The sequence below is a fragment of the Anser cygnoides genome, chromosome 14, assembly GCF_040182565.1.
Source record: "Anser cygnoides isolate HZ-2024a breed goose chromosome 14, Taihu_goose_T2T_genome, whole genome shotgun sequence".
NCBI classification, from domain to species: Eukaryota; Metazoa; Chordata; class Aves; order Anseriformes; family Anatidae; genus Anser; species Anser cygnoides.
In genome coordinates this window covers 13430186-13442677 of record NC_089886.1, presented here as the reverse complement: position 1 = coordinate 13442677, position 12492 = coordinate 13430186, and the positions used below count along the sequence as shown (strand labels likewise).

At 41.0% G+C, this 12492-nt stretch overlaps 1 protein-coding gene across 1 annotated transcript in view; it reads left to right on the top strand.

The window, feature by feature from the left end:
- The window catches only part of CTNNA1 (catenin alpha 1), a 114679-nt gene that overhangs the window by 66616 nt on the left and 35571 nt on the right, over positions 1-12492 (top strand). The window contains exons 8-9 of the mRNA XM_067005529.1: positions 351-431; positions 1256-1408. Of these exons, the coding sequence (XP_066861630.1) occupies positions 351-431; positions 1256-1408 (234 nt within the window). The remainder of the gene's footprint in view (positions 1-350; positions 432-1255; positions 1409-12492) is intronic.

Here is a 12492-nt window from a genome sequence, read left to right as displayed (position 1 = left end):
CCAGGGCAAACCGTGTGGTTGTTGACAGAGCTGTTGGAGAAATCTCAAACTTGCAGCTTAAATATGGGCTCTGGCTGCTGAGGAGCAAAAAGCAGTCTCGATGTAGGAAATCATCCTTTTTTCCAGAAAGGGAGCTGATGAGTGCTAAAGATGCAGCCGTATGTTGTCAGATGCTCCTGAGCTGCTCAAACCTGCCAGGAGGAATGGTGCTGTGTCAGGGAGGCGGGGGCTCTGCTTCTGGCCTGTGTAATCTCTTAAATCAGTAAAGAAGCTGACGGTCTTGAAATGAATAATGCTGGTTTTACTTTTGGACCCTGAATATCTTTTTACATCTGCCTCTTGTTTTTCAGGCTGGACGCAAGGAAAGAAGCGATGCACTGAACTCTGCGATTGATAAAATGACCAAAAAGACCAGAGACTTGCGTAGACAGGTAATTAATGTGTGAAGTTAATACTCGTTGGAACAAATGAATGCGTTTCTGCATGTTTTCTCCCTTGGAAGTATTTCATCTGTTGATTTGCTTCCAACTGTAAAGGGCTTGCCTGCTTCTTGTGAATTAAAAAGTGAATTAAAAGCTAGAAACTTCCAGTACCTGGTTCATATGGCAGCGTGGGGTGGAGATGTAACCCTGTTAACTGTGTGATAAAGGTGTTGGATTCTTTACCATCCTCGTGGCAAAAGGGATAAAAAAAAAAATAAAAAACAAACAACAACAACAACAAAAAATCATATTTTATGGCTTTTAAACATAATCAGTTACATTTTATAATTCTGATGGTCTTATCTCAGAGAGCGTATTTTCTCTGAGAACTGTAATGTAATGTCAGTTGTTTTCTCTGTTTTTTTTATAGCAGTATATTCCCTTTTTCAAGTAAATGTGAATGTGGATCAAGCTTATTCAAAAATATTTTTATTCTAGTAGAAAAAAATTAAAAGCTAAATCAGCATGTTACTTAATCAGCTGAGGGAAAGTGGCAAATTTACTCAGGCAAAACCAATATGAGTTGCTAAATCAATATTTGTGGCCAAGCTGGTGACTTGCACTTGCATAACTAATCCATTTTTTTAAAGGAGATTTAATTTAAATTGAAGCAAAAAGTGTATAGACAGGACTTAGACCAGAGAAAATCTTGGTCACACAAAGGAAGAAGGATCAACACCATAAGTACTTAAGCTTTATGTATTAATACAGTGAAAGGAAAATAGCAGTGGAACACTAGTGAAAAATTATTCATCCTTTCATTTTTATTTCAGCTTCGCAAAGCTGTTATGGACCATGTATCAGATTCTTTTCTGGAAACAAATGTTCCACTTCTAGTATTGATTGAAGCTGCCAAGAATGGGAACGAAAAAGAAGTAAAAGAATATGCCCAGGTTTTCCGTGAACATGCCAATAAATTGATTGAGGTAAGATGGTACAAATTAAAATTAAATTAGCACTCCTTAAATTAAGGCAAAACTGAGCAAACTATTATTTTCAATTCTGTTGAAACAAATAGCAAACTTTCTAATAAGTTTGCTTTCTAGTTTTATTTTCATGGATTTAAATACAATTTAATATTAAAAAAAGTAAGCTTGTTGCAGCTACTACTACATAGCCTGTGTAATTTTAGAGATTATATAATGTAAGTATGTTATGCTGTTACTTTTACTTTAAAAAGATACGGTGTAAGGGAGATGGTAGCATGGCTTTCATTTCACCTGTTGCTTGAAGCCTGGAGTTTTTTTCTTTTTTTCTGTAAAATATCAGTGCCTATGAACAGGCCTTTTAAATGAAGACTCCGTGATGAAGACCTCCTTGCATGTGTGTCAAGAGCAGACAATGGACATAAAAAAAATATTCCAACAACAAAACCAAATCCCTCCCACCTTTTCCTGATAAAAGAAACAAAGGCTGTTGAACACGTTACTGCACACATTAAAGCTAATCGGTGGGAGCATTTAACTTGCATGAGACTGAGTTTTAACTAAAATGCATTAAAGTCCATTAGTCTACCATGATGGGTAATAATTTACATCAGATAAGTGCATTTAAAAAAGAAAGCTAAGTTCATGCCTGGTATTTATAAAATTTTGGTAACCTTGTCCTCTTGCCATTTTTTTTCATGACAGTTTTGTGCATGTTCATGCTAAATGCCAAGGAGCAAGCAAACATCTCTAGTTATTGCTGAAGAAACATGCCATCAGGAATAAGCTTCAAAAAATTCCTGTGCATTTCACTGCACTTGGAGGCATCTGCTTGCTCATTGTGTTTAACCCCAGCAGATACCCAGAAACTGTCAGAAAGTGCTTAGCATATTTTTGTTGTCGTAGTGTCACTGCTTCTGAACTGTAATTGAGCCCGTGCAGCTCTTAGGCTCATCGGGAGTTGCTTCATGCGACTTGACAGATGTAAATTACTCAAGAATAAGACTTACCTACTATCAGTAAGCATAGTCTCTGACTCTTGTTCGGTGTATTTTAGCTCCTTTTTGAAGCCTTAGGGGCTCTGAGCACAGTGCATGGGAACTGTCCCATAGTCTTGGGTACACGGAGCTAATCCAGCTCTTCAGGGCTGCTGGTGAAGTCAGGAAAATCTTTAATTTTTTGAAGTTATCAGTTCTTCTCGGTTGGCCTGACATGTTTCAATGTAAATGCCAACCTCACGTAGTTTCAAAGTTATTTAATCCTAAATAGTAACTCATGGTTTTTGGTTGTTTGACAAAGCAGCAGGGGGAGGGCACTGCAGCGCTGGGGCAGCGGGATGCGGCCGTCCCGTGTCAGGTGGTGGGAACGCTTTGCAGGGGGCTCTGTCTAAAGCCTCCCCTCTTACATTACAAAGCTAATTTGTGCCTCTTCTGCTGTAGTTGCACCTCTTCAAGGGACGCACAGCACCCACACAAGACATTTATCAGCAGAGGTAGAGGAACAGGTGCCCTGCTGCATCCTTCCCCTCGCTCCCTGCCCGCTCACGTTACATGTGGCTTCTGAAAAGCAATGGGTAGCTGTAGGCATTGGCGTGCAAGAACGGTTTTTACTGACCTTACCTTGTGTGCAAAATGCCAAACTGCAAATGGATTTTACAGAACCTCTATTCAGGCAAACAGCCTGCCTTTCAAGAAGGGCTGCTCCTGTGGAAATATGTGTTAAACAATATTTCTGACTGATAGCAAAAGGTTCTGCTGAAATGATGTGCTTCTGAAACAATTTTTTGAAGGCTTGCTTATTGCTTTTGCTGTCTAAAATGTAACTGTAGCTATAGAGTAGCATGACTTGGGTGACTTATGAGCCTCTTCCATGAATGTAGATGGATTAATATTGCTGCTTAGCTTAGAAGGGGAATAGTACTCCTGGCAAGCCCCTCTCTCAGGGGGATAGAGAGCGGCTGCAGAGTCATCTGTGATGTCGAATTCACTGTGAAGGAAGGCACGTTGGGGTGGGAAGGGATGCACTTGCAGCATCTCTGCATGTCTCTGCCAGAACGGAGAGGGGTGTTGGAGACTTCCCGTACCTGTCTGCTCTCGGGCAAAAAACCCAACTGCAGATATCCAGAGAAACAATAAAGATTGTGTAAGAGCAGAGCAGGAGATGGTCCACGTGGTGAGATTAGAAGTGATTGCTTCCACCTGTTTTCAGGGCAAGATAAGTGTGCTGGGGAGTTTCTCGTATACCCTCAGAAAGGCTGCTGGCTGACTCAGCGCATCAAATGTGACAAAACAGCTGCAGTGAAGCACCGAGTGGTGTTGTGTATCACGCCGCGATTGACAGGCTCCCGTGTTTTAGACGTAGAACAGAATGTGCCCTTTCCTTTAATACTAGGAAAAGGGAGGAAATGTGCATCAGAGACCCGGGCTGTAAGAGGGAACTTGGAGGATTCCCAGCTGAATTAATAAAAAGTTTCGCAGCTCGGATGTGGTACCCAGTGCTCTGTCCTGGGACCTGGAGGAGCCAGTGCTGCGTTCCTGGTGAACCAGGCACTAGAGGGGACTTAGTTTTATTTTATTTTTGTCACTAAACTGTTGCAGGTATTGCCTAAACAGAGCTGGCTGTGCCCTGGGTTGGCATGGGGAGCTCTTGCTCCTGCACCGTAGAGGTGTTCATGGGCCCTCCAACTAGCTATGAAGATATCCAGGCATGTGATTGGGGTATTTTTATTTTAAAAATCTTCCCGTCTTGGCAGCAAACCACTGCCTAGCTTTTGTAGTTCTTAAAGGCCAGGCAGACAAATTCAGCCAACGTAAGTAATGACCCCAGCAGTCTGATTTGCCCTCTGGGTCTGTATCTGTTAGATGAACCATGCCAAAGCCATATCCAAACGAGCTTCCATTTAATTTTTATCTTGTGGTTAAATAATAGCCCCCTTACCCTGTTTTTTGAAAACTGAGAAATGGTGAAATAGTGAGATCAGATGAATAATATATTTCAAAGATAGCTTTCAGAATTGCACCAACAGCCCATTAACTAGCTAGCACTCTTCCCGAGTCTGATTCAGGGATAGAGAAGCCGGTTTAAACGTAGGAGATGAGAATAATGGAAGAGATACCACTTTGGGAACCAGTGCAAGAAAGAGAGGTAAATTTACTTGTGAACTCTGAAAGTCTTCCTAATTTACTGATTGTAAAGTATGTACTTAGTTCTGGTGGGTTTTCTGTTGGTGGGTAAAGCAGCCTTGGCTCTCAAACCCATAACTTTGCTCTTGAGGAAAGATGTGTCCTTAAATTTAATTTTTCATCCTAGAAACTAGACTGTCCTGAAACGCGGTGCTTGTTTTTCAGTGTTGTCACTTAGCACCGCGCTGACTTTTCACTCATCCCAGTCTTTGAAGTGTGCTTATGTACAAACTGCCTCCGTACCGCTTGCTGTAGCCGCTGTAATGGCACTTCTGGCTATTTTCAGAAAAGTGAGAAAGCCATAAATGTCAAAAAAGAAACATTTTGCTACACTATTGAATGCTCTAGAAAAAATAAAAATTAGATTTTGATTTGTCCCTCTAGTGTGTAATTTTAATTTAAAAGTTTTCTCAGACTTTAAGAAATTAGGTAGTGAAAGGACAGCTGAGGACAGAGTGCAGGTAAAAGCTCGCAATAGCTGTTTGCTTGCTGAAGAATATTTTGGAAAAGGAGAGTTTGTAGCTTCTTGAAAATAGAGAATAATCTTGTACAGGAATGAGTCTAGTACCCCTGTGTCAGATGTTTTTCCTGACTTGAATTTTATCCTTAAATTCCTCTTGGAGAAACTTTGATAAGAGCAGGGAGGTGAAAGCTCTCAATGACATTTCATAAGCATCATTTTTTTCCCAATTACTTTAATTTATCTGATGCCTTTTTTAATGCATTGGGTTGTATTTTGCATACAGAGAGGTGATTTTCTCATCTCCAGTGAAAACCCATGAACAGATGCAGACTGCAAATTTATTTGCTTGGAAAGAATCACATTTGGGCACTTTTAACTCCGTAAGCTATCCGTAGCCTCTCATGCTGACATTTTCCCCTTCTGTTGCCCTAACTGTCTAGCCCAGTATTCTGGAATAATTCTTCAGACCTCAGTCTAAAAATACCACGCTCCAAAAGCCCAAAGCCTTGCACACTTGCAACATTTTTTTTTTTTTTTTTTTTACAATTTACCCTGATTTGTTCATACTTCAAGCCTGTATGTTCTTCAGGGAGCCTAACAGCTGCGGGGTTGGATTTTTGTTTTTCTTTTTTTTTTTTCTTCATGTGAAAGGCTTTTAAAAAATCTGAAGTGGGTAAAGCATAGCTTGGGGTTTAAAATGACAGCTAGCTTTGGGCACCTGGAGAATGACTTGAGACACAAAGGTTTTGAAAAACTAAGGTTTGCCTATCCTGTGGTCGTGAGATGCGACTTACCTCGGCGTAGCCAGTTAACTTTCTGCTAAAGGTAGAAAGGTTAAGGTTTGTACACCGTGCACACTTATTAAAAATGAAGTACAGGACTAGCAGATCTAGACATAAATCTGGGCTCACGGGATTATAATTTGTTGTCTGTTACTTAACTGATTTCCAAAGCTATATAAGCTGTATAAAACTAGCATCTTTGGAGGTGGGAGGGGACTGGCTCATTCATTTGCTCATTCTTTAAATATCCTTTCTTTGTGCTTGCTGTTAGAGGTATGTATCAATACTGAGAGACAGACACGTGTTGGGTGAAAAGTGCACAGCCCTTGACACCCAAATCAAACACTGACGTGAAATGCTCTTCTGAATTTTGGGGTATATTAGTCTCAAAACTTGGCATTTACTAGGCTAGACTCATTATCAGTCATTACCATGGTGTCTGAGCTCCTGTTTTTCCTCTTCAGTGAGCTAATTTACAGGGGGAGAGAAAATCTGCAAACTGAAGTTTGTCATCATCTTGCTTTTATTTTGAAAATAAGTGTGTATTGCAAGAGAAATGTCCTTGTGCTATGGTCTGGAGAGGAGAGGCAGAGTTGGTTCGACTTGAGGGTAATTTCCCATTTTAAGATGCACAGCAAAATAGCTCTTCCAAAGAACAAGCACGTTTTCTCTAATTTGTCTGTGGATAACCTTGGCAGCAATTTAAAACGAATGTCTTCAGTAAATGACCAGCATAACTCTAATATGCCCTCTAAAATCTGACACTCTTCAAGAACCGATGCACTTCCCTTGCAAGTTCATTAGATTAGTCAACTAATTCATAAATAAATTAAGTTTTACTCATAAAACATGCTTTCCTTATACACATTCATAATCAGTAAAGTAGAAAAGCCTCAGCAAAAAAAAAAAGTTCATTTTCCAACAAAACTGCATGTAGAAGTTTAATCCAGCATACATAAATAAAATGAAGTGACCTTTTAATAGGGTGACTTTTGTTTTTGTAAGTTTTTTTTTTTGCAGCCAGTGTTCCATGCTACACCAAATTATGTATGATAGGGCTTGAGGAATGGTGGTGGAGATTGAAAGTCCGGTAGGAAGAAGAAATCTGGAAGAAAGAATAATAAGAGACTTTAGCATAATCTTTCTATCTAGATTTCATTACAAATACACATACAAGAAGCAAAGTAATCAATCTAACAGTGAAACTAATGGAAGGGTGAAGTGATTGAAGATGAATTTAAACCCTCACGTACCTGGACAGTGACTGGGGTGTGGGGACACGTTCTTCTATTTGAAAATTACCCCGGTTAGGTACTGCTCCCTGGAGGAGAGGCATTTCTGCTGTACCTTTTCCACAGGGAGAGTTACGCTATCAGTGTGATTGCTGAGAGTGAGGGGCTTGGCCCTTAACCTCTTGGGCCAAGGGTGTAGAAGTTGGAGGTGAGTGAGGTTAGGGTCTGGAACACTGTGTTAATGTCCTTTTACCCTGCTATAAGCAGCTGTGTATTTCCTCTCTTCCTTCTTCCTTTGCAAACAGCATTTGGTAGGGCAGGGGAATTCCCTAAAAGCTGTTGGGAAATGTAAGCACAACCGAGCACGGGTGCTGTTGGTGTGATGGCTTCAGAGGTAGGTAGAAAGCACTGGAGTCCTGGACTGCTTTCTTATCCAGATATTTGAGTCTTTGGATTTTGAACAGTGTTTTAAAATAGCTTTTTGGGTACAATATTTATAGATGTGGCATAAATGTTTTAATTCTTAATATATTAAAAACCTTGATGCAATACTGGATTTTCATCATCTTACTCATTAGCAATATTGGACTATTAGTCATGTAGTGCCATCAAGGAGTTGCCTGAAGTCTGTGTAGAGCTCATTCCTCTTAGTATTTTGTCACCTTCGTCAAGAGCATAATGTATTTATAATTCCCATTAAACTTGCCATGAACAGGTTGGCTGAATCACCAAAAACTGGTTTAAACAGCTAACGATAGGTATCAAGCTGGAAACCTTTGGTAAGATGTTAACACAGCATGCTGAGCGATAAGCAAAGCGAGATAAGAAAGATCTCCAGTTTCATAAACACAGAGGCTTTTTCGGATAAAGATATTTATCCGGGTAGTGTCCAGATAGCACTATTAGAAATGGTTTGATTTTACAGAAAAACATCTGTGTTGCTAAGAGGCATCTGAGGTGAGGATGTGCTATTGCTTAAGATCACATCCACGCTACATACCAGTGGTGTGATTTCTGTCATGGTAGCTCAGATCAGCTTGTGTAACTAATGTGTTTTGTGCTTATAACAACATTTTATCACTTTAGCTTGTTTGTTTGAGGAAGGAATAGCTCCCGTGCCAATAGTTACATCTGCTGCTCCAGCTGCAGCTCCGAGGGGCACGGTGCCCACGTCGTACACTGGTTCTCCTTTACCAGCTCTGCTCCCTAGGTCAGGTCGGTAGAAAAGATAATCTACCAGGCTGGGAATAAAGGTATTTCTGTACAGTTAGCACATTCCTACTGTGTGTTTTATGCTGTAGATACACACCTCTTTGCACACCTCTTCCACCCTCTTTGATTGCAAATGAGAATTGCAAGAGAGGGAGAAGCGCTCTCCCTTCTGTGCTTGCTGCTCAGTAAATGGAGCCCACTTCTGTCTGTCATGATGCAAAACCTCTTTTTTTTTTTTTCCCCAACTACATGAAAAATTGCCTTTTTCTCTGCAGCTTTGACAACATGCAAGATTGACTGTTGGAGAAAGATGTTTTCTTGGGGTATGGAAGGTGCTCACCAGTGTTGAACAGGGCTTTCACAGGACAGCACTGCATAGCTGGCGAGGCAGTTGTAGACAGCTCATCTGGGTTGAGAGCCAAACGTGACGCTTTCTTCCTTAACTAGATCTTTATACACCCAGACGCAGCTTACAGTATGTAAGTTTTGAGATTTTATCTCACGAGAAAGGTTGCCATGAAAATGAAGTGGTTGTTTCAAAATTATGGGGAGCAGAAAGTTCACAACACAACCATTTCTCATTGTTCACAACCCCCGTTTCTCATTGCCTATGAACTGTTGAATGAAAAAGGAAAACATTTTGCTTGCCAGTTTTGTTCCATCTAGGTTAAATTTCCCAACCATGTGTTTATAACAAAACTAGATATTGAAATTGCTATCGTCTTCTGCTCGAGAGTAATCATGAGTTTGCAGAGCTCTAGAAATAGCCATTATCTCAGTTTTAGTCCGTCGTTCCCCACGGTGCTTTACGTCTGGAGTTTTTCTATGCATGTGGCTTGTTTTATTTAAAGCCTTTACTATTTTAAGTTAATACACTGGGATACTGTTGCCCACAACAATCTCTTGCAAGGCACCTGCTACGGAGCCGCAGCCACTTGCAACTACTTAAGTCATATAAAATCACGGAGCACTTGACAGCATGACTCTTCGTGACTTGCTCCCAAGTCCCTGTGGACCTGGACGGACGTCCTCACTGCCATCGCTCCACGCACACCAGCAGTGGAGCTGCTCTGCCTAACTGCTAACTGGCCGTGCCTCTGCAAAACTAGGGCGTTCGTAGAGCTGTGGGCAGCGGGCAAGCTCACTCACACAGTACCTTGTAGGGCTGGACGTTAGAATGCTTGCATTTATCTTGAATCATCCTGAATATTGTGGTACATGAATGAATTAATAAATATAGGGACTTGATGAATAACAAAAGCCTTTTTTTCCAAGATAGGTGGAAATTACATAATTTACACATCTCTTCTGAAAGTACACAGTTGCCACATTTGCCAGAAAAGTTGTTTCTGCAGTTAAATGAATTTCTGGGGCTTTGACCATCCTGAAGTGAACTGCACTGTTTTCTTAACATGGGGGAGGAAAAAATTTCAGCTACAGCACATGTATTCTGTGAGAATCCGATACAATTTTCTGTAGCAGGTCCTCAAGAGGAAAGTATCTGATGGCTGCTTGTCCTTTTTTTTTAATCATTTAAAGTGGGAGATTTTAGCTTGTAAAAGTAGGAATTTGGATTCCCAGAGAAATGGTGGGGGCAAAAAAACCTGAAATTTTGAAGTTTAATCAGAAATTAAAATGCTAAAGGACACTTTTCAAAAGCTTTGTTTCCACATTACTGAAATTCCTGAATTACCTGTGTATAAAGGAATATGGCTTTTGTGTTATTTTTGCATGGGGTTTGTGGGCATCACTTACGAGAGGATACTGGTTAATGTGAAATGTTAGGTTTTTCCGTAGGAAGACTCTCTGAAAACTCTGCAATGGTATTTTTTCAACTGCGGTTTCAAAGCAGGAGTAGTCAGACTCTTAAATTCAATTAGTGTCTCCTGCATAGCGATATATAATCCTTATTTATAACGGTGCCGTGTGGCAGGGGCAGGCTCTGACAATTTGAAGTAAATTATGGAACAGCAAACACTACAGAGCCTTCTGGGGGTTACGCTTGCTGGATGGTTGCATGCAGCACCACTTCAGAGCGCTTTCTGCGTTTGACTTTCTGAAGAAGTTGTGCTGAAAATACGACCTGTAAGCAAGGAGAAGCTCGGTGTTGCTGCTTTGAAGTCAGTCCACATGCACAAAGCAAAATTTTAATATAAGCTTTCAATATCAGCCTTCAAAATCCTTGGGAAAAAAAAAAAAGAGTTAATGTGTTAGGTATTAAGGTTCCTTTTTGCTCTTGCACTTTTTGTCTTTTATTGAAAAACTATTTGTTAAGACTTTAATAAACAGTCCCATACAAAGTAACCCTCTCCCTAAGATAGGATGTCCAGTGCAGAGAGGCAGTTTTAACTGCTGCAAAGCTGTGGTTGTATTTCTTGAAAATTTTCAACAGTGTAATTGAGAAGTTTAGCGATGATCCCAAGCTCGTGGAGGTGAGGCTGCTGTAGTCTTTTTGTTGCTCGAAGACACAGCTACACAGCTCCTTAGCTGTCATCGGAACAAACTTTAAGGTAAAAAAAAAAAGAACTTCGGGTGAAAAAGGTGAAACCTGCCTAATGTCAGAGGAGGCAGTTGTCTAGAACAGCCGGCACCACACACGTAGGCTGGCAAATTGTTACTAATGGAGGAAAAAATTGCTGTAAAAATACCAGGACTCTTTGCGATTAAAAATAGAAAATTCTATAGAAAACTAACTAGAATTGAAGACGGGATCTCTGTGACAGACGGCATGATTTTTCTCTATTTTTTAATTTTGGAAACATATTTTGTTGGTAATTACTTCTGGCTGACCCTTTGCACGGGCCTGCTACTGGGAGGAATTGGTTGACCAGTGCCACCTCCAAAGGTGTCCCTTGTCTCGCAGTAGTCCCATGTCATCGCTAATAGCAATCACATTTGAGTTCCAAAAGCAGATCAGTTCATCCAGCCTGGGGTTTCACTCGGCACGATTCCTTAGTCTAGTTTGTAGCAAGGAGCGGTGCTGACGTGCCTGTGCCCGTGCGTGTCCTGCTGCTGCCCGGTGCCTTTGTCCTTGGGGCGGGCTGAAGCTCATCCATCCAACCTGCAGCTGTGTGGGGCCTGTCCGGCCCTTTGGGATACGTGAGGCAGTCTCTGGGAGGTGGCTGTGTACTCCGTAGACTGTTAGAGTCTTCATCCTGCATCAAAAAGAGGCTTCTAATTTGGTCTGTCTGTGCTGCAAGAGGTATCTGATCCGCCTCGCTCTCGCTTCTCCAGCCTGTCCTCATCTCCCTATGTATTTTTAACTTCTTTCAAGAAATTGGTCATTATGGCTGATTACATTATTTGCAATTTTTTTTTTGTCTCCTTTGATGCCTGTGCCAGCAGTGCTTATGTAAAGGGGCTTGATGATATTGAATGGTAAGAATGAACAAATGCAGCGGGAATTCAATTGGTATTTTGCTCTCAAGCACAAGTGTTCTTTCTAAATCAAATCTGACCACTTACTATGTCAGTCAGCTACGTTGTTGGCGAGATGGAAAAACTATTTCATTTCCATTTGATTTAAAGGGAACTTCTGTTTGCTTGAGGTGCTCTGTTTTATTTGAAAGAAATATATATGATCTCCAGGTGCTCTGCATCCTTTAAAACAAATTTAGTCACATTTGATCTTCATCTGGGCTGCAAAACTCTACGTATTATGTGCACGTGCCAGATAACTGGCTGGGAGTTCCTTATCCTCTCCTCTGACAGGGAGTTTGAAGTTGTTTGTCAAACATCACACAGGAGTTATTGATGAACTGTGCTTTCGGATACTCTTAAAATTCAATTTCTTAATCGTACAGCCACCCGCTGCAGCTGGTACGTGCCGTTTCAGGATTCATGCCATAGAGCACCTGATAGTTAACAACGATTTAAAAGACGTAATTGTAATGTCATTTGCAACTTGATTAATAAGTTGGAATAGCATTTAAGGTTTGAATTTTAAGAGGTTTGAGTTGTTTCAACAGATTGAGAGTGTCTGCCCATGGGTGCAGTAAGTGCTGCGTTGCTGTGGATGTAGGGCTCGGTGCCATTGCACTCTGAAGTCATCTCCACGTCCCTGCCTTTGGTCTGGTGTTCACCAAATGGTTTGGTGGGAAGTTTGTGTGCTAATCTGGCAGGGAAGCTAATCTGCCAGAGCGAATAGCTTTCTCTTGGACTAGCATGCTGAAATGAAGTGTTGAGATTTGGAGGCACAGAAGTAGGATGGGAT